At 37.9% G+C, this 26,315-nt stretch overlaps 1 protein-coding gene across 1 annotated transcript in view; it reads right to left on the minus strand.

Moving 5' to 3' along the window:
- Positions 1–5,683: 5,683 nt before the first annotated feature.
- SORCS2 (sortilin related VPS10 domain containing receptor 2) overlaps positions 5,684–26,315 on the minus strand; it is a 104,166-nt gene continuing 83,534 nt past the window's right edge. Inside the window, exons 18-28 of the mRNA XM_029283447.1 lie at positions 25,892–26,063; positions 21,658–21,844; positions 18,508–18,641; positions 14,366–14,489; positions 13,904–14,016; positions 12,847–12,972; positions 11,369–11,468; positions 10,674–10,776; positions 8,509–8,663; positions 5,972–6,051; positions 5,684–5,707 (exon numbers count right to left, since the gene is read on the minus strand). Of these exons, the coding sequence (XP_029139280.1) occupies positions 5,684–5,707; positions 5,972–6,051; positions 8,509–8,663; positions 10,674–10,776; positions 11,369–11,468; positions 12,847–12,972; positions 13,904–14,016; positions 14,366–14,489; positions 18,508–18,641; positions 21,658–21,844; positions 25,892–26,063 (1,318 nt within the window). The remainder of the gene's footprint in view (positions 5,708–5,971; positions 6,052–8,508; positions 8,664–10,673; positions 10,777–11,368; positions 11,469–12,846; positions 12,973–13,903; positions 14,017–14,365; positions 14,490–18,507; positions 18,642–21,657; positions 21,845–25,891; positions 26,064–26,315) is intronic.

The raw sequence follows: 26,315 nt of genomic DNA on the forward strand, positions 1-26,315 counted from the left end.
TTGTTTCCCCATAGCAGGATAGGGCCAGGGGCATCTGCAGCTGTGTGGGTGGATACCAAAAAGTCATAACCAACAAACTTAGAGAGACTTTAGGAAGACTTTCTTGGATGGAAATCGTAAAGGGGAGAACAACTTAAGATGCCTAGGAAACTCTGAAAAATGAGATTATAAAAGTTCAGTCTAATAAACTGAGAGACAAAAAGGGCAAGTATAAGAAATGGAAAGAGGGACGCATAATTAAAACAGAATATCAGCATATAGCATGAATCTGTAAGGATGAAGTCAGGAAAGCTAAGCCTCAGAATGAATTAAAACTTGCCAAAAATAATTTTAAAAGTTGATTTCAACATGTAAAAAACAAGAAAAAAGTCAAGAAAACATTTGGTCCACTAATGGGAGAAGTGGCAAGGAGGTGCCAGGTAGCTGGGAGAAAACGCAAAAGGAAAAAATACTGTAGTCCAACTTATCAAAAGCAGTACTGAAGAAGACATGAATGCAAGATAAAATAAGCAAGAAAGTGGTAAGAAAACATGAGTTCAAATTGTCAGGACCAGATGGATTACACCCCAGATTTCTGAAGGAGTTGACAGACACGATCTCAGAACCACCGAACAAAATCTTTCAAAGAGTCTGGAGCACTGGGGAACTACCGGTACTGGAAGACTGAAAAAAGAGCTGATGTGGTTCCATAAAGAGAAAAAATATGGACTTGGGAAACTACAAACCAATCTGCTTGACCAGGGGTTTGGGCTACAAAGCCTCTTCCGTGATATAATTCAGATTTTACCAGACAAGAAAAGACACACTGTATGTTAATTTGGGTTTTAGTTATATGGAATATTATAGTACTTATCTGTATATTATTGTATCTGTGTACATTGTGTTGTTTATAATATTCTTCTGATGAAAGCATGTAAATCCACCTTGTTTACATATAGCTTTAAACTTGCAGCACTAATGAACTGGAGTCTTCAGTCAACTCTTGCTGCATATACCCCATTTAACCTATTGTGTAATCACAGGCTTACGTTTAATATAAAGAATAATCTGGCTGAAGTGGTTTTAAGTGGCATTAATATCTCCTCATAAAATTGAAGTATATACTTACATCTCCTACTATAATCAATGGCTCTTAAAAGCCCATTCATGGGAACTTTACCAGTCTTCTTAAATTATCTGCTCTTTGTCCTTTTATCCCTAGTTTTTAACCAATTAATGTTCAATTCCTACCTTCCATTCAAAACACATTTTTTCATTAAAAATGTTATCCATTTAAGTCTATCCATCTCATTTCCAAAATGACATATTAATCCATTTAAGCTACAACTAAACCTGAATTTATCAGATTGTTTTATTTATGAAAACTCTTGTGGGGAATTTTCTCCCTAGAAGGCCTTCCTAAAACCATAGTATCACCAAGAACAAAATGATTGGTTAGAGGGTGCAATGCCCACATTTGATCCTAGCAAACTGAAAAAAAATAGGTGCAAGAGTCTTCATTTTATTCAAGAGGTGTGCATTATTAGCCCCCAACATCACTCCAAGATCTTACCATTAAAAATCAACAACAACAAAAGAGTGAACTTCATCAGTGTAATTTTCATCTAATTTTTGGGTGGCCTTCTGAAATTTCAAAGTCTTCTGGCCCATAAATATTGTCCAACACGCACCCAGAAGAGACTCCAGGTTTCCTTGTGGCCTAGATGGCCTTCAACTTGTTTAAGGAGGCTGCTAAGGAAGGCAATGCTTCATTGTCAGAAATATCACTGTCCTATTGAACAGCTGAAAACCACAGAAAGAGAAGGAAGGCAAGTCTCCTATGGGAATCTGGATCCTATCTAGTCAATTCCCTGTCATAAGCTTAATTTACCTAAACCAGCGGTATGCAACCTTGGTTCTTTTATGACTTGTGGACTTCAACTTCCAGAATTCCTGAGTCAGCATGGCTGATTTAGGATTTCTGGGTATTGAAGTCCACAAGTCATAAAAGAGCCAAGTTTGCCTACCCCTGACCTAAACCCTCCCCATTTACTGCAACGAGGCACATTTAAGTCTTTCTCCTCCAAGAGTCTTTTATCACCCATCACCAAAGGAAATTTGGAGTTTAACATATGGTCTGGCATTTACTTTCATCATCACTCCTATCTGGGATGGTCATCCTGTTCCACCAAATATGTAGCATTGGGAGGGATGAACATGGAGCAGTGAGGGAGGAAGGGGACACCTGCCTAGTCAGCCAGATCAGCCAAATCAACCCTGATGATCAATGGGGTGAGATGTGACGGCCAGATCGCCCTGATATTCCATTTACTTTAATCTGTCTATAAACTCTTTCTGTTGCACAGGTGGATAAAAATATACTATCTCTGGAAATGTAATGTCTATCTGTCTGTCCATCCAGTACAGTGTGATGTGGTGTATATTCATTATGTGACATCAGTGATGTAATCCTTCTGCAGACTTGGGAACAAATGAAAAAAATTTGTTCCGGGGTAACAAGTATGCAATTTGCTATTTGTAGATCTATATTGACTCTTAATAAAGGGTAAACTAGATGTTATATATTGAAGTGTGACCGATAAAATAAACTTATGATTTGTATATCAGTGGAAAGCTTTAATGGAAAGCATTCTTGGCAGGAAGAAATATATACCTGGATATCTAGACAGGGGAAGAACCACATGAGAAAACAGCCAGCAGGAAAAATAAAGTTTCTCTTCATTCCAGTCTTTTGTTTCTCCACATTTTAAAATGCTGGCATTTGGTGAAATTTATTGCTTCTGAAGAAAAGTCCAGTTTTGACTCACTATTGTCAGTGTCACAAAAATATCCGACTCTTACAACCAAATCTACTTCTTTTGTATCATTCTATTTCAATTATACAAATGCTGTACAAAGTGATTTTCTTACAAATGATGCAACAAACATTTCTCTCAAGAACTATTCTGCCAATATAAGAGATACCTGCATCTAAGGCTAGAAAATATTAAAGAATCCAGTCTTTTTATTTTATAAAAATTCCTATGACAAGTATTGCTTCTATTCATTCTCAGGAGATGCAATTACCAATATTTGTTTGTTGGCTTAACCACAGTTGTAAACCACATACCAGCAGCTTTTCAAAGAAAAATGAAAGCAGTCTGCCTTAAAAACACTGCCCTTGCATTTTACAGAGCAAAGCAATGTTGTATCAAAAGATCTGGACTGAAATTTCTTTGCAGTGGCTAGATCCCAACCTGCTCTTTTCATTTGCAGAAACAAAAATCTCTTTATTGGGAGAAGGAGGGGGGGGAAACCGCTAGAGAAACATTAAACCGAGGGACCTTTGAATGAGCCTAGATGGTAGGAGTAAAATACATATAGTAGGGTCCAGAAGATACTGACGTGAATAACACCCGTTTCAGTAAGAATTGGCAATAAGAAAACAGTAATCTGTGTAGATGGAGCTTCTCCCTTAGTAAAGCTAGTAAGAAGTTGTAGCTCTATCTACAGTAACCACAAATAATATACAGTACTGTACTGCAGTATAGTGCCCCCACCTTAAAACAGACATTATCTTACACAAGGAAACAGAAAGTGTGAATTTTGGGATATTCTAAGTTTGCTGAACAGCAATGAAGTAAAATAACATCTCAAACAAACATCACCCTTCATTTAACTCCATCTCCAGTTGCGGAAGAGCAGAGTTAGAAACAAAGTTTTCACTTTAGGAAAATAACAAAATCAGATGCTTATGCTGTGATCAGTACATGTACACTTTTTACTGCTGATCATTCATAGATTTGTAAAAACATGGAGTCTAGATTTGCGATCTGCCCATCCTGCTGCATTGCTAGGGTTACTTTTTAAACGTGTTTCCAAATTATAGTGGACCAGTAATTTTTCATCACAAAAATTGTGGTTTTTTTTTAAATTTTCAGTACCAGAAATACCATAAATAGTAAAATGAAGAGTTCTGTCCCTTAATACCAAGAATAAAAATATTTTATGAAGACCCCCCCCCCTTTTTTTTTGTTTTTAAACATTTAGACTTCCATGTTTTTTCAACTGCAATTATTCTCTGTACAGGTAAGGCAGTGGGGAGTTGTTGCTCTTTTATAAGAAAATGTGCAGGCCACTAGGAGCTCTGCTGCATAGACAGACAGAGAGATCCTGAGCAGGTGGCAAATAAATGTTGCCATTCATTTCCAGCAGCCTTATATCTGCTGGAATGATCAGTTCCTGAATGCATTGTGCTTGACACAGTACTGCAGTAGTTGCTTTTGTGCACACATGAGAATGAAATACATCAACACAAAATGGAATGTGCCTTCGGTGGAAAGAATTCATTGGCACCTTGGAGACCCAGTCATGTAATACATACACAATAAGTGCAGCACAAGCGATTTGTTAAGGATCGTTCATTGATATTCGGAAACTCTTTCTAAATGTGCACTTATGTGTGTATTATTTCTAGACTACTTTGTGGCTAGTTTTCTATATGTGTCTACTTTGACAAGTACCACCAGTCTAACTGCACTTTTTGCTCCAGAAAGTTACTGGGGTGAAACAAGCATATTCACAATTAAACTCGCAGTTCTTCTAAATAACAATAGAAATTATTTCCTGCCTATAGAAGTAAGACTTCACTTAGCTCCAGTTTGAAAAATGAAGCATGATATTTAGGATGAAATTGAAAAAGTGCAATTATTTAAATGGAATTAATCAAATTTGATTCACCAGATTGTCAAACACATCCAAGGCAGTGATATTTTTAGTTTGTTCAGCCCCAAAGTAGAAATAGGGAAAAAAAAGAATAAAATAGCAAATTTGAAATAGGCTGCTTTGACAGCATTATCCTGAGACAAGAATGCTTTTATAGCTATAAAAATAGAAAGTGTAAAAAGATACAAAAAAGCTACTGAAATTTTAAAAAGTAATTACACTTGCTGTTCTGGAAACTAAAGAAAAGATAAGGCAGCCCAAGCTGTTTAATGGTGTGGGTTGCAAACTGACAGGAAGTCGAGTGGAACATTCTGACCGAAAGATGGGGGTGTCAGACTAGGACGAACCTGACCTGGGAGCAAAATGTAGCTGAAAGCTTCTTTTGGTGATATATTACAAAAAGCTTCTACTCGTTTTCCAACATCAGCATCAGTTTTTATATTCTGAAATAGAAGGAAGATGTTATCTAGATCTCCAGTGGGCCTGAAGAGCTATGCCAGTGAATGATCACCCTGTCTCTTCAATGCATCCCTTCGGAAATGTGCCATATCTGATCCAAGCTGCTGATTTACTAGGAAAAAAATCCCAAATATTCACCCATTTCTGTTTCAACTATTTTAAAACTAACCTTCATGCCTTAAGAATGGCAGCCTGATGTCACCATAGTGAACAAAGTCTGAAATGAGTTTGATTACGTGGACATAAATAAGCCAAGGGACCCAGAGACAGACAAAGTGGTTGCAAACATGCCTAGGGCTACAGATCTGCTATCTTAGTCTGAGGTCAGCAGCCATGAACACAAAGGGTATTATTGTGTTTTCCAAGTAACACATGGCTGTTGTATCTTCGAGACAGTCTCCTTCCCACTAGCAGTGAATTCTTCAGAGAGGAAAGGAGGGACCCACAGTAGAAGATTCTTGAATATAGGTTGAGTTGTATCAGCTAACCAGGTAACTGTGCATTTCCCTGGAACTAATGCTCAGAACCATGACTGAGAGATTGCCTACGGAACAAACAAACAAAGCACCAAGATTAGCAAATTATAGGGCATTGAAAATAACCCCCCTTTTATTCCAGGAACAATTCTACCACAGTGGAAGGGTATGGAAATGGTGCAGCAGATCTGAGGTGTAATGCTGAAAATGTTGGCCATTGTCGAATCCTCATGAATTCCTACAACTCTGAGCCAAAAGACAACCTTCAGATTCAAGCAGAGTTAGGTGAGAAAGGAGGACGGCCCCACGGGCTTCCTTCAACATACACTGACCTGGGACTGGACACTGACTGCCATCAGCAATAAGGGAACTCTGTAGCTGTTCAAGTTTCCACCTCTCCCAGAAGGAGTCACTGCAAGGTAATGGTGTGGAGGAGGAGTCCCAAGGTGGGGATGGCGATAAAGTAGGCAACATAAAATATACAAAAACAACAGAAATGGATGGGTGAGCTGAGGAATATGCCATATAAATTTTTTCAAAAATATGAAAACAGAAAATTCAATTTGCTTCATTATATTATGAACAGAAAATAACTTACAATAACTTCAGTGAAACGGGGATGACAAAAAGGCCTTTCAAATTTAAATGACTGTCTCACAAATATTTAAAATTCTAGTAAGAAGAGGTAGAGAATAATTCTCCCTTGCTAAAAAATCCTAAAATAAAAAGTTCATTTGCATGCATTCTACCCTCACAATATCCGACTCCCTCAATCATGATCCTCTTCTAAACTCTGGACTAATTTCCAGAACTTTCCAAGCAGTATGGCCATTGCTGACACTTCTGGAAGTTACAATCCAGACATTTATAAAGTGCCCTGCATAGGGAAAGGCAAGGTTGTGCTGGGCTAAGAGTAATCCAAATCAGCCCTTGAGTTTTATAGTAATGAGTGAGAATTTGAACCCATGTTTTCCTGGCTCTAATCTGAAATGCAGTCAGGTATAGTGGCACTTTATCATCCACTATGGAACATTTGGGTTGTTCCATTTATGCTTGACTGTCCCTAAACTGAATCAGAGCATATCACAGGAATCAGTGCAAAAGCATATTAGTAGGTTTGGTTAGAGAATGCACATCAAACTTGTAATAGGTTCCAGTTAGCAATATGAAGAGATGATAGAAATGAAGAGAGGGAAAAATATTCTGGAATGACTCTTTTATCAAAAAAAAATGTGATTCATCTGGCAATACAAACATAATGAATCTCTCTTCAAAATTATTTTTACCCTGAGCAAAACAGGAAATTGAGAATCCAAGGCAATTAGGAAATTATTTCATCCTTTTCAATACATTCCAGACCCAAGCATTTTTGGTATCGCTTACTAACTTCAGCAATTTTCTTCAATATTTTGTTAAAAATATCTATTATTAAAAATCAAAAAGTACATCACTGATCCAGCGATGAGTTGCTGCTGCTCCATGACTACTTCATGTAACGTAACTTCTTCATATGGCTACAATATTTTTACACTGTAGTTATTCTATTTTATTTCCAAAAACTTATTCTAGGATTCCTGGGATGTTATAACATTTCTCCTCAATCTTTAGTTGGTGATACCCAAAATTTGGAGATGCAAAAAGCCATTTTACATTCTCTTACCTACCAGTATTACACTATTATCCTTCTTTCCTCTCCCTTCTACCCACTCCTGCTTCTCAGCATGAAAAAGTTATCAGAATCCAACTGAATATCTTAGCTACAATCCAGCTGCATCCTATCAGTGAACCAGGTTAGACAAGCAGCAAGAGGGGTGGAGCACCCAAAAGGTCAAGGTGGCAACAGCTACTGCTTCAACTCCTATGCACAAGAGTTGGGCCTTCACTTACATCAGTGAGCCTGCCATCTTCACTTTTGGAGACATCCCTACAGATAAATTGTAAACCAATAGGATAGGTTTGTTTTTCATGCTATGCCTCTCCTTCCATTGCTTCCATCCAACTCTCTGCTTCAAACTCATCTGTGGTAAAATAATCCCATACCAAACTACTAAAACCATAGGATGTAATTGGCCAGGCATCAGCAACCTTTTCAGGCACTGGACAGATGACCTTAAAAACAAAAAAGAAGAGGAAAAAATGCAGAATTTGTGCGGTCTCACTCTCAAATGTTGTGAGAGGTTAGTATTTTATGTGATTTCAGGCATCTTTTGTCAATACTGTTCAATTTAATTTTCAGGAACCAAGATCACGGTATTGATCCATGTCCATGGTAGCACCTTACATAAAAGTATCTAACTTTTATGAAGCAGTTAGGCCACTTTATGAGAGGCGCTGGGAATATAAGGAGAATTGCCCTGTCATTTAAAACAGAACGGGGAACCTGTGTGCCCCAGAGATGCTGCTGAATTATACTGCCTAGCAATCCAACCAGTACATCCAATAGTAAGGGATTCTCCTTTCACACACACACCCCATTTATTATGCTGTCAGAAGATTTTTTTAATATGCCTGCTTCAATGAGTTAATGTATATATTTAAAACATTTAACACCAACAAATTTGAATTCAGTCTTGAATATTCTTTTAGTCCTGTAAATTACTTCAGGATAGATACATTTTTCTAAAAAATCTCCAATAACGGTCACACGTGGCAGCGTGCTTTACAGTACTCATCATAATCATTAGCATTTTCTCTCTGTTTTTTTTTCAGGAAGCACCTGGATCTTAAACATATTGTCAGTGGTCTGACATGACTGGAAAAGATTTTGTGGAAGCTGAAATAAGATGGAGTCAGTATTATTATTTGGTATGGGATCATCTTAAATACCAACTAGATTCATACACTATTTTCATAAAGAAATTATATTTACCTCTTGCATTTCCCAGTGTTTGACAATCAAGATCGTCATCAATGAATTCCTCCCCCTGAGTATTTTGGGTATCCTCTCTGTGGTTTACAGGGCTGGTCATCTCTTGTTCTTTTTCATTTTGCATCTGAGCATAGACATTTCTCCCTGGTAATTTCCTTAAGAACATAAGATAGTTTTTTAATATTGTAATGCACGGGTGTCGAACTCGCCACGTCACGTGATGTGTCACGACGTATCGCAACTTTTTTTACATTGCTGGAGCTGGGGTGGGCGCGGCCTCCGTATGATGCAACCAGCCCGCATGCCGGCAGTTGTTATAATGCATTGCCTTGATCTACCAAGAGTGACCCATAGGTGGAACCATCCATTGCAAGTATGATTGCCTATGTGTTCATTTAGACTTCACTGAGCTACTATGAAATACTTTCTGATGTTTATGCAAATATCCCAACCAAATCTATGGCATCAAGACTCAGATAATTATCTTGGAATTTTTATGTGTTGCTCAATTCTCTGCATTTACCTTATTACACAGGAACTTAAGAGTTTTCGAGCACACAATACAGCATCTTTGGGGCAGGTTCAACAAGAGTTCACAATTCCTCTGGATTCCATAGTTACCTATACTAAAAAACAAGCTATCTTTTCCAATAGAGTTTTTTTCATAAAAATGCAAGAATTTTTATTCTTTTTGCTATATTTTATAATTTTATTTAAATTATAAATAAAATAATGTTTTGTGTTTTTAAAAAATGCAGTAATAACTTTTGTATTTTTTCATAAAAAATACAAGAAGCAATGGGTGGAAGCTCGTTAAAGCAACATCCAACCTGGAACTAACTGACAGCTAATGAACGACCCTCCGAATACTAATGACCAGATGACTGCAAAGAATATAAATCTTTCCATTCCCTACCAGTCAGTTAAAACTAAAGAAGCTTCTTGGATGTGAAGTGAAATGTTTTCAAAGAAAAGAACCAAGAAAGTCCAGTTGCCTTTTGGAAAAGCACCTTTGGGACAACAATGACCTGGATGATTGAGAATCTCCATAGACATGATGTCCACAACCTTACACCATAATTGAATACAGCAAATCGCTAGTAGAAAACAAGTTCACTAGAGATAACAGAGGTAACTGCTGCCACATTCATGCATTCCCATAGTAATCTTTGAACAATGTAAGTCACCAAATGGGAAAGGAAACGTTTTAAGAATTGTTAAATTTAATAAAGTATATGTTTAGCTTCAAAACACTTTACTATATTGAACTGGAGTCCAATGGACTATTGCTCATTAAGGACGGACATAGGATGCTTGAAGATAAAGGACTTGTTGCTATAAAAATTAAATGAATTCAATGAAAACATTCTATTCATGTAGAATAGATTTAAATATTCTTATCATCTGACCATGCCCTCACACTATATTTACCCAAAAGGAAGATGGACCTGAATTAAAAAAAATTATAAACATATCAGAAAATACAGTTATTTCATCCAATTCCCATCTGTTATTTTCTGTTTTTGCTGGAAGGAATAGGTATGTATGGAAATGTATATATATATACTGCTCACAAAAATAAAGGGAACACATCCTATGAGACATCCTATAGGATGTGTTCCCTTTATTTTTGTGAGCAGTATATATATACTTACCTAATTTTGAGTGCAAGAGAATAGTTAGCATATTAATCAATTATGGATCAATTAATTTTATAGAAAGAGTACCTTAAAATACAAGCACCAAAGGCAAAGCAAAACCACTCCCAAAACTATTGGCAAGCAAACTGCATTTAATCACTAGCAATTATTATTTTTTGTCCTGGGTATCCCATACCAGACCAAGACAATTATACATATATAAATAGACACATAGAGAGAAGTCTGTCGCATGCACACATTTATGGAGAGATGGAAATATCCAAGATTTGTTTCAGTTGGAGTTGACAGGGCAGGAAAGCTGCGAAAAGCAGTAAAAAAACATTTTTAACTACAAATCTATGTATTTTTTTTATTCTTTCTTTTGGGAAAGGATAGTTGGAAATTCATGGTTATTTTCCTTTTGGGTAAATAAAATGAATCTGACAAATAATAAATAATAGTGAAATAATAGAAAAAATAAATAATAGTCTTCAGACTGTAGATATACAGTATATGATCACTTACCTTTTGAATTTGTAAAGGACTATGGCTCCTATAACCACAAGTGAAATGACAAAAAGAGCCATTATCATCCAGTACCCACTGCCTCCTCTGATGCTCTGAGAATCTGAAATTAAATAACCCTGGTAAGTGGAATCTTTAGCGGAATCATCTTCTAATCCATCGTAAAACATTTATCTGTTCAAACTTCAACTTGCACTAGAGTACACTTTTTTTTCCACAGCGATACAGCAATGAAATCAGCCTTCACTACCTGCGTACTCTCCAAATGTGTTGGATTTCAGAATATTTTGCCTTAAGATATTGGGAATTTAAATTCAACACCTTCAGGGCATCAACCTGAGTCTTGCTTTCATGTTCACCTCCTATTTCCTTTCAGTTCCTTGACTTTGCTAAAATATATCTTAATTTTAATTACCCTGGTGGACCAGTTTCATAATACAGCCCTTCAGTTCCCAAGTTTAGTAAAAAAAAAAAAAATTAACGCAGGGCAAACAAAAAGCTTTATTTGGTGTAATCCATATAAAGCTGACTATTGTCACAGAATAATTCTGAATTATCTATCATCAATATTAGTATAGCTTAAATATTAGAAAAATATTTTTTCTGGGGAAAACTCTACTACTGTAATTGTCTAAAAAGAGAGGAGGGGAGGGGAAACAGGAGAGAGGAGAGGGGTAAGGGGAGAGATAGTTTACCTGAATCAGAACTACCTAATACCACGAGGACCCATTTTCCTCCTCTCATGAAGAAACTGATGTTTTGGGCATTCAGAGATTGCTTAATAGCAGCTAACCGCTGGAAATAAAAAAAAGTCATACAAAATAACAAATCAGTGCATTTCTAATGTTGTTAAGTTTCAGTAACTTCAGAATAAGGAAGAAATGATGAGATGGAATTGGCTTCATACATCCTAAAAAACAGAGAAAATTATAAAGGATGCAACTTATGCAGACAATGAAATGGAAACTTTGCTTCTAAACTATTAACTGCTTCTATGTGCCAGTTGATTAGCTCCCAGGGAAAGGCCAAGAAAAAGGCTACTGGAAGAGTGACACTTTCATCTTATCTATCCCTGCCTTTATTTCAACCTTTCTATTGGAATTCCTCATAATAAATTCTAATACTTCCAGATTATGGTATGTTGATATTAGCCAAAAAGGGAGGATGTTTTTGTATACAAATCCAGTCACTTGGGTAATCCATGTTTCACCTGTCTAAAAATAAGACAAAATACATCCTAAGGCAAGTTTGGATGCTATTTGTACCAGTGCAGAATGTCTAAGGGCATATAATTTTTCCCTGAGATAATAGCCTAGTAGCCACATGAATCTAAACCCAATTCTTAGTGTGTCATTACAGCCTACTCAAGCAACATTTTGCTACAAGATGTCTACAGCATAGGATGCCCAGAGGAACTAATGACTTTTTTTATAGTACTGTAGTCCACTGTGATGAAATATACAAAACCCTTATCTTATGCACAATTCATCAGCCAGACCCACTGAAAGAGCCCTCATACTATGGTGATGAACATGAATTCTCTCTTTAGAGCATGGGTGTCAAACTCTATCGCATCACATGATGTATCATGACATATCGCAATGTTTTTTGCCTTTGTGGAGCCAGGGTGGGCGTGATGCATCTGGTCCACAGGCCGCCACTTTCACACCTCAGTCATGGAATGATAGCTTCACCACCGTAGTGTTAACTAAAGCGAGGACCAGGAATCTCCACCTGATGGCTGATATGGTTCTCAAGATTTCTGCATCCTGTCCCTAGGAGTCGGGGAAAATTCCCGTTTGCAATTCCTATTCCTCTCCAGTTCAATATTTTTCTTAGTTAAATAAAGTAAGCTATCCCTTGCTTCTGTTGTCTTCTGAGTGAATGAAGGAATACTTTTTTTTTGGCTCACAGGAAAGCCAGAAAACAAAGATTCTATTGTGTCTCAAAAGGCAGCTCATTATCTCTCCAAAAAAAAGCAACTATGTATATTAGAGAATGGGACAGTGTCTTCTGAGTCTCCCTTTCAAATCCTGTCTGCTGCAATTTGTGGGAACACTTTTGTCAGATTAAAACTTACCACCAACAAGAGAATGATTTCCCATTAACTTCACTAAGAATGAGATGTAGGCAGGGATGACTCATTACAGATTAATATACATTAGTTGAGTACCTTATCATTAAATACATTTTTCTTTCCTTCAGGATGGTTTGTAGACAGAAGCACATAAAAATCAGCAGTGGTGGGTAGCCCAGGTTTTATCACTGTCATAAGACTTTCTTCAGGTAAGCATGTTTCCTAAAAGGAGAAAAAACATTGGATCTGCATGACCTCCTTCAACTAGAGATTTTTTTAATAGGCTTTGAATTTGATGTATTTTTGAATATTTTAGTCAGATATACAGTAAGTACAGAAACCGCATCATGTCTGACATTATTTAGTCACATTAGAAACACTTTTTCAGAAGGAGGAAGAGATGTTAATAAAATAACCAAAAATTTGAGATGCTTATAAAAATATTTTTCCAACAATTTACACATTAAATCCAACTATCTTAGAGTTTCCCAAAAGTTTCGATTGGCGATGTCAGATTTTAGGCTACTTCTATTAGGACAAGGAAAATATTTAAAAAGAGGTTCTCTGCCAACACAGAGGAGAAGATACAAAGACCTCTCTTTGACTTATTAAAACAGCCAATATCTTTTTCAAGGGACATGCAGTTGCTTCCAGCTGTCTACCCTTGTGTATACTTCAGTTCTCTTGTTTCCCAGCTGCTTTAATGATACAAAGAGAGTCCTTCATGAACTTTCCAGCATGTTACACAGCATTTTTAGAAGAATTTCCTCAGCCTTATGGGTTGCCTAATAAATCCCACCTCCCCCTCCAAATTTCAATATCCAATATAATTTAGACAAAACCCAAATTAAAAATATCAACCCAATTTTAATATGGACATACTTGCACTTTCTAAAATTAAGAGCAAAAATATGCATCCTGTGCGTTACTTTTCTAAAACTAAAGCTGATGGCCCTTTTCTCTAAATGTTCTACAGTTTAGGGGACAAAGTCTTGATTTTTTAAAAATAAAGCGGTAGCAAGAAATATTCCAATATATACTTATCAAAAGTAATGTACTAAAGAACATTCAACCTCTGCCACAATGGAAACTTTAATTACTTTAAATTTGCTAGTTTACAATCTGAGGAGTTATCCATAGCCAAACAGAGTACCTGGGCAATCCGTTGTGTTACCACATGACCAATATCCTCCCGCCAAGCAGGTATGTTTGGATTGTATAAATCTAGATGTTCAGAAAACCTTAATGGAAGTACTTGATAATGATCTGGGAATATAAAGAAATAGTGCAAATAAATAATTGGAAAAAAAGCCTTCTAAAAATAGCTATTCTAAAACAATTGAAAGTACTCTATAAATGTAATTACGCATGTGTATTAAACAAGTATCCTGAAATTATAACTTATTTGTTATATTACAACAAGTAACATGACTATAAATCATGGGAGAAATAGAATTAACCAGATATCAACAAGTGCTCTGATTTGCATTTTCACAGCAATTGCAATTATTGTGATATCCAGTAGATTGTAAACTTAACTCTAAATTCACAATACCTACAACAGGATGATAACAACATGTGATTACTAAATACCATTAAAAGGATGGTGCCTCACCCAAAACCTGAATAATCTTGGAATCTTGGAGCATAGAATTTCCACAAGAAGCTTGAACTGTAACTCTGACTTTTCCTGCTTCAGCAAAACTGGTTACCAAGAAATTTTCCAGTGAAAGAACTGGCTAAAAAAAATAAGTGACAGAGAGAAAATAAATGTAAACCAAAAAGTTCCCCACTGTGAATATTCATCTTTAAATTTGGGGTGTTTAAAAGGTTTGCCAACAGTAATGTCTTTTTTCCTTAATTTGGAAATTCACTAAAATATCACAGGGAACACATGTGAACCTAGTCCTCAGAATATTTATTCTGTGTAGCAAAAATAGGGTCACCAGCAGGTAACCACCACGAATTGCTCTGCTGCATGCATCAATTGTTAGTGTTAAGGGAAAAAGCAACCCTTTCCATCACAAAAACAAAAACTAGTGAAGTAAAAATAGCAACAAGGCTGATAAATACTAAATACTGATATAATATCTCAATGAGCAGTGGTGGGATTTAAATACCTGAACAACCAGTTCTCTGCATGGACGCTGCTTCCGGAAGTCCGTTCTGGGCCTGGGAGGCCTCCCCCAGGCCTCCGAGGCTCAGAACGGCCCACCAAAAGTGCGTAGACGCACTTCTGGTGGGCCATTCTGGGCCTTAGAGGCCTGCCCTGGACCTCTGAGGCTCAGAACGGACTTCTGGGAGTGGCATCCACACATTTCCGGTGGTCCGTTCTGGGCCTTGCGAAAAATGGCTAGGGCTTTAGCTGATTCGCCGAAGTCAACAAAAAATTAGCTCCCCGTTCTCCCGAACTGGTGTGAACTATCTGAATCCCACCACTGTCAATGGGCTTCAATTATGCAAATACTCATTAGACACACAGGTAATTTCTCTTAGTAATGAATAATAAAGATTGTTCTGTCAACAACTAGGGTGATGGATTCAAAGTCAGGAGGCTTCATTTCTAGTTACCTCTGAACAAGAATTTTATATTTTCTTTTGTCAAACCCCCCCATTTATTTATTCAGTTTGCTACCTGCCACAAATAATTTACTTGGTAGTTTTCAGCAATGAAACATAAAAAATAAAATCTTCATGGTAAAAATTATAATTACAAAATCATAAATCCCAGAGTTATTCATCTCAGGTATCATACTTCACTATCATGCCTCTAGAAGTGGTTTCTTTTCAATAGTTTTTGAGAGGCAAAAAATCACTCAACAGATTTAAGTTTGCAACTATGACACAACTTACAAAGTACAGGTGTTTTGTTTGATCTGGCCTATTTATGTGTACCTCAGCAGACACATGTCCTCGTGAACATGCAGACATTCCCTCATCTATTCACTTTTTCCAAATGGTAGCAGGAATGTTACCAGTAGATATTTTCAATGAAGGAAAGGGGGAATCCATGAAACCTTCATTTTCTTTACAGCAAAAAGGGCTTAAAATTGATGAAAATCCCCACATTTTAGTACTGTCTACTACTTGATAGCCAGAAAGAACAGAGGACCATTGATTCTAAGTATGTGAAAAATAAAACATTATACAACATTATCAGCAATATTATCATGAATGCAAAATAAAATATTAAATTATAATACAATTCATGTATTTTCATAACCCTCATTTACATTTACAAGCTTCTACCATTCAGTTTTTCAAAACTGGAAAAAAAAATCCTGCAAAAACTTTTTCCTTGGGTTTTTTTTCTTTTCCTCTCTTCCTTTCCCCTTTTTAAAATTAATGACCGGATGCTTTGCTTGGCAGAGCCCCAAACCTACTCGGTTCCAATGAATCCCTTTGGTTTCAACATTTCTAAGAGTTCTGAGAAGGGGAGATGGCTGCTTGCCATGGCTCCCAAGTACACGTAGTTTTAAAACAAAGAAGCAAATAGAAGCAGGAAGCATATAACATGATAAAAACTAATTTCAACTGGAAGAAAGTAACTGAATCTAAAAGATTCCTGTTTGAACTGTCTACAGTTTTTCACTGTCGTAGATGAAGGGCATGTAAATGTCTGATAATGACACAGATGTCCTAACATTGATTTTTCTTTGGCAACATAATCACACACAAGAAATTAAGTAATTCCTGCATTATTCTAGTTGCCAGAGACTATGCAGTGGAACTTTTGATCTGGACTTAACCACAATCAAAAATCAGTACGTGTTCAGTAGGTGTCTAGTTAATTTTATAATTTCCACTCCATAGTCTCTGACAACTAGATTAATACAGGAGTTTCTTAATTTCTCACAGTTTCTAAATCTTCTAAAGTCTCTAAATCCTTCTATTAAATATTATGTTCCTTACATAAATATGTACATTATGATTTTCCCCACAATGCATTATACTTTTTGTTCAGACATTTCTTGCATTGAAGCTTTTTTTTTTTTTACATGAAGGACTCTCAATTCAAAATTAGATGCCCTGTGTGGTCTTATCAATTACCACAGTTTCTTTTCAGTCTCCATATAGTAGCAATTCAGGAACATTTTTCTTTAAAAATTCTAAAATGAACTAGACACCTATTGAACCACCATGTTTGCAAGCATTAATTGAGAGTTATAGGCTTGTTGGTGTGATGTTGCTAAACAAACCTGCCATAATCATAGTTCATATGGGACACTGTTATTGTGAGTGGTTAAACTATCTGATAGTCACACTTACATGAGTGAAAGTGCTGCTATTAGTTCCATTTAATGGGACTGAGGATTGGGAGTAATGTTATTTCTAACAGGACAACCTTCATTATTGACTATTAAGTAACTCCCCATATCAAGAGGGGGAGTTATGGATAGTGAACAAAAAGATCTCATGCACTCAGGAGTACAGTCTGAACTGCTAAAAAAAATACAACCTAAGCCTGCAACACATAGTGCTATGCGGTTTCTGCATTAGAGAGCTGTTATAGAAGTCAACTTGAAATTGACTGACACAATCCAAGTCTCCCTCCTTTATTTGACCAGCTCATCCCTATCAATTCCCGCCTTTTTTTACAGGTGGTCTGCATTTCAGGTTTAAAGACCGGAAAGGAAGAAATGGTCTACAGTTGTTGTGGCAGAGACCCTGGCAGACAAAGAAATGGGGTGCTGGCTAGAAAGTAACAGAAGGCAAACATCGGACTTTCCAAAAGTGTAGAGAACTTGCTAAAGTTTCTTCTCTCCATTTCCTTGACTATTTTGGGGCCCGGTTTGAGAACAATAACCACCTCTTTAGCGCTTCAGTAGTTCAAACCTAAACTCAAAGTCCCATTCAAAACAAAATGCCTCACAGTAAACTCATATTTAAGTAAGCAGCTCCTTACTTAAATATGAGCCAGCAGTGTGCTGCAGCTGTCAAAAAAGCTCATGAAATCTTAGGTCACATCAACAGAGAGATAGTTTCAAGATCATGTGACGTGTTAGTGATGCTTTATACTGCATGGGTGAGACCACACTTGGAATACTGCATCCAATTCTGGTCACCAAGATACAGAAAAGATGTTGAAACTCTAGAAAGAGTGCAGAGAGGAGCAACAAAGATGATTAGGGGAATGGAGGCTAAACCAGATGATTAACGACTGAAGGAACTAGGTATGTCTACTCTAATGAAGAGAAGGACTAGGGGTGATACGATAGCAACCTTTCGGGACTTGAGGGGTTGTCACACACAAGAGGGAGTCAACGTATTCTCCAAACACATAAGAGCAGGACAAGTAGTCACAGGTGGAAGATCATTAAAGAAAGATCCAACCTACAGTAGAACTAAGGAGAAATTTCCTACAATGAGAACAATTAATCAGGCCTGCCTCCAGAAGTTGTGGGTGCTCCATCACTGGAGGTTCTCCAGAAGAGACAGGACAGCCATTTGTCTGGAATGATATGGGATCTCCTGCTAAGGGCAGGGGGCTGGAGTGCGTGCAAGATGGCCACTCAAAGAACCTCAGTTAGCAATTTGTTCTTCTCACTGAGATTGCACTGTGCTAAAGTGAATATGGGGGAGGTACAGTATGTCAAATCTTCAAAAATATTTAACAATAAAACTATACTTTAAGAAAAGTATGTTTTAGGATACTAAGATGCCTATAAAATTTATAAATAAATAAATACATACATATTGAAATTAGCATAAAAAGATTCAAATGCTGGAAAAAGGACAGTAATAATTATTCAATACCTGAATATTGTTTCCAATCCACCAGTAAAAAAGTGTAAAGTTAGAGTTCCTTGGCAGGATAATGGCTGTCAAATTCACATCCTGGTTTCTGCCAACAGCAGGAACTACTTCAAGATGTAAAGCCTGCAGTGGAGCTGGAAAGATTCCCAACTGTTAATTAAAAAGCCATTAATTTATCTTGTGCTTTCAAATATATATTCTAAAGATGCACAAGAGTGCTCAGGGACATCTTTTAAAGTTTTCAAGCAAATTCTAGAGAACCTCATTTCGTCAGGGACTGAATTAAAACCATCATTTCCTTATATCAAATTTTATTGCTCAATAGAAGATTAATGATAGTAATTCTCACTGCAAATTAAATTGCCTTAAGTATTTAAACTTGTTGAAATTTTAATTAAGATACTTTTTTTAAAAGTTGCATTTGTTTTATTTGGAAGATTTAAATAAATATTGTATTTATATTCCTTCCAAATCAGAAAGGGGAAACCTGAAGCTGATGGGTTGTGTATATATATATCAGAGAGAAGCAAATAGGAAGAGTAAGATTTTCAATTAGGGAACAGCAGAGTTTCCAAACACTGGGAACAAGGGATTGTGAAGCCTCTGAACTTGTCTGACCAAGTCTAGAGAAAGCCTTATGTTTGCATTATTTACACTCAGGGTTATGCTGCCTTCTGATGGGCAGAATTTATTAGTTACAAGCTGCATGAGCTATAGGGACTATTTTTTCCAATACTGTTGCAAGGTGCATGTGGCCTGTGGACCATGAGTCTGAGACACTGATCCTACAGTTCTTCAGGGGAGTTTCCCTGTACATTAAAGCTAATTTCATATGAATGAAGTCCTGTACTGTAATAACACTGTTTTTCCTCAATTCAATTGTTGACAATGCATTTATTAGAAAAGTATACTACATATTTGTTGCAAAGTGCTCTAAGTGCAGGATCAACAGATGTTAGAACAATTATAAATGCTTTCTACCTATAGCTTTGCAAATCTCAGGTTTTAGATGCTTCCATTTTCAAATAACTTTCTCTCATGGAATTCCATCAACTATATGTAAACAATCACATATGTCTACCGTGTTTCCCCGAAAATAAGACCCTACTGGAAAATAAGCCATAGCATGATTTTTCAGGATGTTCGTCATATAAGCCCTACCCCCGAAATAAGCCCCAGTTAAGATTGAGAGACAGATGGACGCATTTAGTATCGTATTTCTCTGAAAATAAGACCTAACTGGAAAATAAGCCCTAATGTGTCTTTTGGAGCAAAAATTAATATAAGACCCACTCTTATTTTTGGGTAAACACACTGCACAGAGATGAATATAATAAATAAAAGGCTTCCTACCAACTTCTTTGCTGGGACTGTGCTTTTTCTTTCCCTTTTCTCAGCACCATTTACGCTCTTCTTCCAAAAGAAGCTGACAGATTTTATCCCTCCATTTATCCACAAATCAAAAGCTGAATCTATTCATACTTATAGATATTGCAACATGAAACAATCAGTATTCAATTGTGTTTCAAAGTTGTAATTACTGAAAACAGCAATCAAAGCAGTATGACCGTGTTTTCCCGAAAATAAGACCCGGTCTTATTTATTTATTTATTTTTGCGTCCAAAAGAGGGACCAGGTTTTATTTTCAGAGATGTCTTTTTCACAGTCTCACCTTGCGGCGGGGGCATCGATAGCCCCGTCCAGCCGGCCCACTTCTTCTGTGGCCAAAGGAAATGCCTCTGCAGCTGAGAATGGAGCTTCGGATTGACGTGTGCAGTGCCCCCCGGCCTGCATTTTGACGTCAGAGGCATTCCAGAAAGGCCTCTGACGGCGAAATGCAGGCTGGGGAGAAAACAGAGCTCCATTCTCAGCTGCAGAGGCATTTCCTGAAGGCATCTGATGGTGAAATGCAGGCTGGGGAGCACCACAGAAGAAGTGAGCCATCAAGGTGAAGCAAGTGTCATTCATTGGGAGGCCTGGCTGCAATAGTAAGCGGGTGCGGCGCCCGAGGGGCAGCTCCACCCCCTACCCCATCTTGATTTTTAGGTGTGCATCTTGCCCCAAAACTAGGGTTTATTTTCGGGGTAGGTCTTACTTTCTGGGAAACACGGTAGCAATCCTGAGAGAAAATAGTGTTGCTTGTGTGTCATAAGGCAGGTCAGATGTCAGCTACACCAGAGATCCCCAACCTTTTGGGCCCCAGAGGTTTTTTTGCAGAGTAGAGGGTGCATGATTTTGTGTGCTACCTGCATCTCGTGGATGGGGCTTTGCTTGTTTGTGTGGACCGGTTGCTGGCATGCCGCATCCCGGTACTGGTCCATGGACCGGGGTTGGGGACCCCTGAGCTACACTTCCTTCAAAACTATATTTAGGCAGAACCCTGTAATATATCCCTGATATCAGTATATAAAAGGAAACTGTGAACAAATTTCAGTTTAATGGAAAAGGAAGTTTTTCCCAACTTGATCAGACAAATTCATGGATCTGTAAGCTGCATTTTTCACTTAAAGAAAAAAACTTACCTCCAGATTTTATGCATTTTTAATTTGTTCACCTCTGATGATTCAGCTGTACCCAAAAGTGAGAGCAGAGTTTCTGCTCTACTTGTTTTGTGTGCCAGCACAAAATGTCATATGCAAAAGAATAGCAAATGCAAAAAGCAATGAGGCATCACAGGGATTGGTGTTCCATTTTTCATCTTGAAGGCTACCTTACTTCCTTTATGACTAGGGTGAGCATTTATCTGAGCAAGATACTAAATCAACTTTCAGTGTTGTACTACACTGACAGTATACTGGATAGAACCAGAATACATATATGGACATAACCTAAATATATTTTTCAATTTAGTTTATAGCCAAAGTGCATTCAAAATGCATCCCTCCCGTTTCTCAACATAGATTTGTTTGGTATTGATAACAATAGCAATCAAATGAATAAATTTAAGATCAGAAAGTCATTTCTACTCTAAAGGGAGAAAATCCAACATTCTGTTGACTGTTAAAAAGCTCCAAGAGTGAAATATGTATTCCACTGTAAATTGCTAGCCATTTTATAATGGAATATACAAATGTAAAACAAATAAGTAAGCTAATATTATACTAGTACTGCTGTAATAATGAGAATGAGGAAAAATAAAGTAAAACTTACGATGAACCTGAATAAATATGACTGCTTCATCTTGACCCGCAGCATTCTTGGCGACCACAGAGACACGATAAACTCCAGGATTTTCATAATGGTGTTGAAATGTTTCACCTATCAGAGTCAGGTTCATATAATTTGCCTTCATGCCATCTCCAAAGTTCACTTGGTATTTGGTGTTTAAAGTATCACCCTATATGAAAACCAAGAATAAAGAGAAATAAATGGGCACATCACAAAAATGGAAGAGGGAAGCAATCAAAACTATGTATCAGGCTACTGACACTGGCAGCTCTGAAGCTTAGCGATAACCATCCAATGAACGGACTGCTGTCTCTGTTTCATCAGAAACAGAATTTCTGTTAATTGACCACTTTTTTCTCTTTTTTTGTACACTATTTTTTTTCTTTTTTGTTATTGTTAGAGTTGAATGTATGCTTTGGGGTTTTTTTTCATTTTGTTTGTTTTACTGTTTTATATTTTATTCTTTGATAAAACAAATGAATGAGTGAATAAATGAATGAAGGAATGAATGAAGGAATGAAATAGAATTTTCACAAAGCTCTATTAAAAATATTTTAAAATCCATGGTACCTCAGAAAATTTTATTTGTGGTGCTGTTCTTGTCTTTGGAGGATTAACCTACTCTTTTTGTTTGCATGATGAGAACTGATCAATTTAAGATAAGAAACCCAGAATTTACCCAGGTTACTTTGAGTTTATATATGTATCGTATTTGTATGGCTGCCCATCTCACAAAAACATGAGTCTGGGTGGTGTTATATACTGTAAATTTTATCAAGAATGGTGCATATTTTTTTTAAATCGATGCTTAGGCCATTTAAATTCAATAATAGACTCTTATTATTAAAGATAAATCTTCCTCTGATACATCTCATCTTCTAATAACATAAGCATCCAATCAGCATGCTTACCGTGTTTTCCCCAAAATAAGACCTGGTCTTATATATATATATATATATATATATATATATATATATATATATATATATATATATATATATATATATTGCCTCCAAAAGAGGCACCTGGTCTTATTTTCGGGGGATGTCTTACCTGCTTACCTTAGGACTGCCACAGCCAGGCCTCCCACACCCTGACACCTGTCGTGCTGCTGCCTGAGTACTTCTGCGGCTGCTTGTGGCTGTATGCCACATGGTGCATGGCGCTGCTCCCAGCACGACACAGTGTGGCTCACTGCACCGATGCCACTGCTCGCAAGCGGTGGCAGCAGTGCGATTGGCGTGCCAAGCCAGCGTCCTGTTGTGAGCGGCAGCAGTGGCACGATCAGTGTAATGCACATGGCCTCCTGTCATGAGCGGCGGCAGCGACGTGATTGGCACAATGAGCCACGTGGCCTCCTGCTGTGAGCTGTCCTGGTGTGAGTGGCGGCAGCGGTGCAATACACCATGTGGCGTGCAGCCGCAGAAGAACTCAGGCAGCAGCACGACAGGTGTCAGGGCGTGGGAGGCCTGGCTGCAGTAATCCTATGTTAAGTGGTGTGGGACGCGTGGGGCAGTTCCACCCCCACCCAAGCTTGATTTTTACATGTGAGGCGCACCCCACAGGATCGCCAACATGATCGCCAACGTCCAATAACGGATATGGGACAAGAAGAAGAAGAAGAAGCCTAGTTTAATTTTGGGGTAGGGCTTATATTAGGTACAAGCATAAATTTTAAGCTAGGGCTTATTTTCGGGATAGGTTTTATTTTCAGGGAAACACGGTAGTTTGCATCAGGTTGTATCCATTCCATGCCCCATCAAGTACTACCATGTTCCCCAAGAGATTCCACCTTTGTACCAAGCCTGACAGTGATTTTGGCATTGGCCAGGGAACAAATTGACTTTAACACCTATATCAGCTCAATCTGCTGACTGAGATTGATTTGATTACACAATGTTTGCAAAGGTTTTTGGCCAGAGCATGTGCTACACAAAGTGCTAAACATCGAGCAATTTGAAGGATCCAATCTGGGTTGGTCACCGGAACCAGAGATTTACTCTTCCAAGCTTTAGGACTCCTGCTGGAGCCCATCCTAAGGGAAATTCTCTCTGGCAGAATATGTGCTTTGGGCTATTGTGGGTGGTATTTATATGATGCCTGGTTGTGTATAGCGTTTTAGTTGTTGATGGGGTATTGATGGCTGGCTATTAAGTCGTTGGCTGTTGTTTCCTTGTGCTGTCTCCTGATAAGCTGGCGGCAAATCAGCACTCCTGTTGACTGACGATAGGCCTGTTTCCCAGGCTTCAATCAGTTCCCAGGCTGTTTTGGGGCTTGCTCATCCAACAAACCTAGTAGCTGCAAAATTGAATATATGTCCATTGCAATGTGAAGCTACCAATGAGTTTGGGTCTCCTTGTCTGACCGTTGGCTTGTGTGTTCTTGTAATGTGGTGGTTAGCTTTCTCCTGTCTGTCCTACATAGTCACAGGGGCAATCCATGCAGGGGATTCAGTAGTTTACATTAGAAGTATCTCCCACTTCCATGTGATCTTTTTAATGCATAATTTGTCCTCATATGGGAGCCTCTGGGCTGTGTGCAATGCCCACTTGCAGATCTTGGAAGCTGTGTTCTATTGTTTCCAAAATGTTTTTGATGTATGGCAGGGTGTACCATGTAGTTGGTCCTCTACCTTGTTTCTTCCTTTCTCTCCCCACCATGTTGTGCAGACATCTTGTAACAAATCATTGTGGGTACACATTCTGCCTGAATTGTTCATGTAGGTATCTGCTCTTCAGTTGTTTAGCTTGCTAGGTACTACAGTGGGTTGTCATCCTGCCATATAGTTGAATTGAGCAATTTCTTGGGGCATGAGTGGTGGGATTCAAATATGTGAACAACCAGTTCTCTGTGTGGAAGCTGCTTCTGGAAGTCCATTCTGGGCCTGGGCAACAAAAAAATTAGCTACCGCTTCTGCCGAAGTGGTGCGAACTGGCTGAATCCCACCACTGATATCAAAGCTACTTCTGCTCTGGCTATATCTACTACTTTATTTAAGATGAAGTAACACTATCAACAATCTCTATATGTGCATGCACTGCACACAGTCCTGTCCTTTATAAGCAACCCCAAATTCACCATAACAAATCAACAGTCTCCACTACTCCTTAAGTTCTGGGAAAAACATATGTATCTCACAAACAATACTTTTGCCACAAAATGTGGCAAACATTTTATTATTATTTGTGTTTTTTCCTTAACTGCCTCTGTGTAAGCTGAAACTTACTGTAAAACTCCTATGCCTCTTTGCCAGCAAAACAGAAAAAAAGGACACTGAAGTCATTCTGCTTTTCACTTGGGCCTGCTGACAGTCAAATACCACTGAAATGCTTGAAGCCATTTACACCAATTCTGCAGTGTTTCCCACTATTACCACGCTGCCAAGAGCTAGATATTTGACTAGTTAGGGTTCCCTGCTATCCTTGCCCTGTGCCTCTATTTGAAATCTGGGGCCCACCTCAAGTAGTATATGAAAAACAGTAACACCACACAAAATACATGCAAACAATAACATAGATTAGGCTTTGGAGGCAGGTCTCACAGGCATCTGTAAACTAATGATGGCCCTTAAAGTCATAATACCTTATGCCACAATTACTTTAGCCTGGAAGTTCTTATCAACATTCAGTTATAGATGCAGCGACATATTTCCCATGATGTTCCATGTAAGATTTACTCCTGCTTTCTGGGAAAAGGAAATGATTAAAATCCTCTCCACTAATAATTAATTTAGATTTAGGGACTAAATGTTCTGCGGTTTGGCCATTTCCTGCTAGAGGAAGTTTCTTGATTACTGACACTACCTTCAGTTATTTTTCAATTACTTCATTCCTAGGAAAGGAAGAAAGCCCTCGGTGACTCACATACTACCTCCTGCTGCCAAGCCAACCACTTTATCTTCATACTAATATACAGCACTGTCATGCTAGCCTGCCAGATAGTAACAGACTATAACATAGCTCCCATCTCCTTCTTTTTTTTTATCAGTGAGAAAAAAAGAGGGGTGTCTCTTATAGGAACTTTATGAAATAAACTGTGAAGCTAAGAGAAGGAGATTAATAAAGCTTTTACCTCCAAATAAAGAGAATAAGTCAGCAGAGAAAGAGAAAGGAAAACAAAATACATTGTAAGACAAATTCTAGTGTAACCGTGTTTTCAGGTTAAAAGGACAATTACATTTTTCCTGACTTCCACAGATGAGAAATTCCAGTAATACCTGATTTTGTTTGACAACAAAGGTGACATATTCTCCTGGCTTAATGGCTAAATTTTCCCCTTTAGTGCTGATCTGCAATCCTTTGGGAGCAGTTAGTGGACAGACATGCTGAGAAGAATTTTTCTGTAAATCCACACCTCCTTTACATATATTAGATATAACTTTACGGTATCTGTAGGAAGAAGTAAATGGAGAGCATATCTGAGGGAGGAACACAACTGATCAACAGATACAGAAAAAGATATACTCATGCAGTGGTTCTCAACCTTTTTAATGCCGCGACCCCCAACCGGTCGTAAGTCGAGGACTAAACCGGTTGTAAGTCGAGGACTAAACTGGTCGTAAGTCGAGGACTAAACCGGTCGTAGGTCGAGGACTAAACCGGTCGTAAGTCGAGGACTTTCCCTGCCCGGGAGCGCCGCGA

Source organism: Protobothrops mucrosquamatus, unplaced genomic scaffold (assembly GCF_001527695.2).
Source record: "Protobothrops mucrosquamatus isolate PMUCROS unplaced genomic scaffold, P.Mucros_1.0 scaffold94, whole genome shotgun sequence".
Lineage (NCBI taxonomy): Eukaryota > Metazoa > Chordata > Lepidosauria > Squamata > Viperidae > Protobothrops > Protobothrops mucrosquamatus.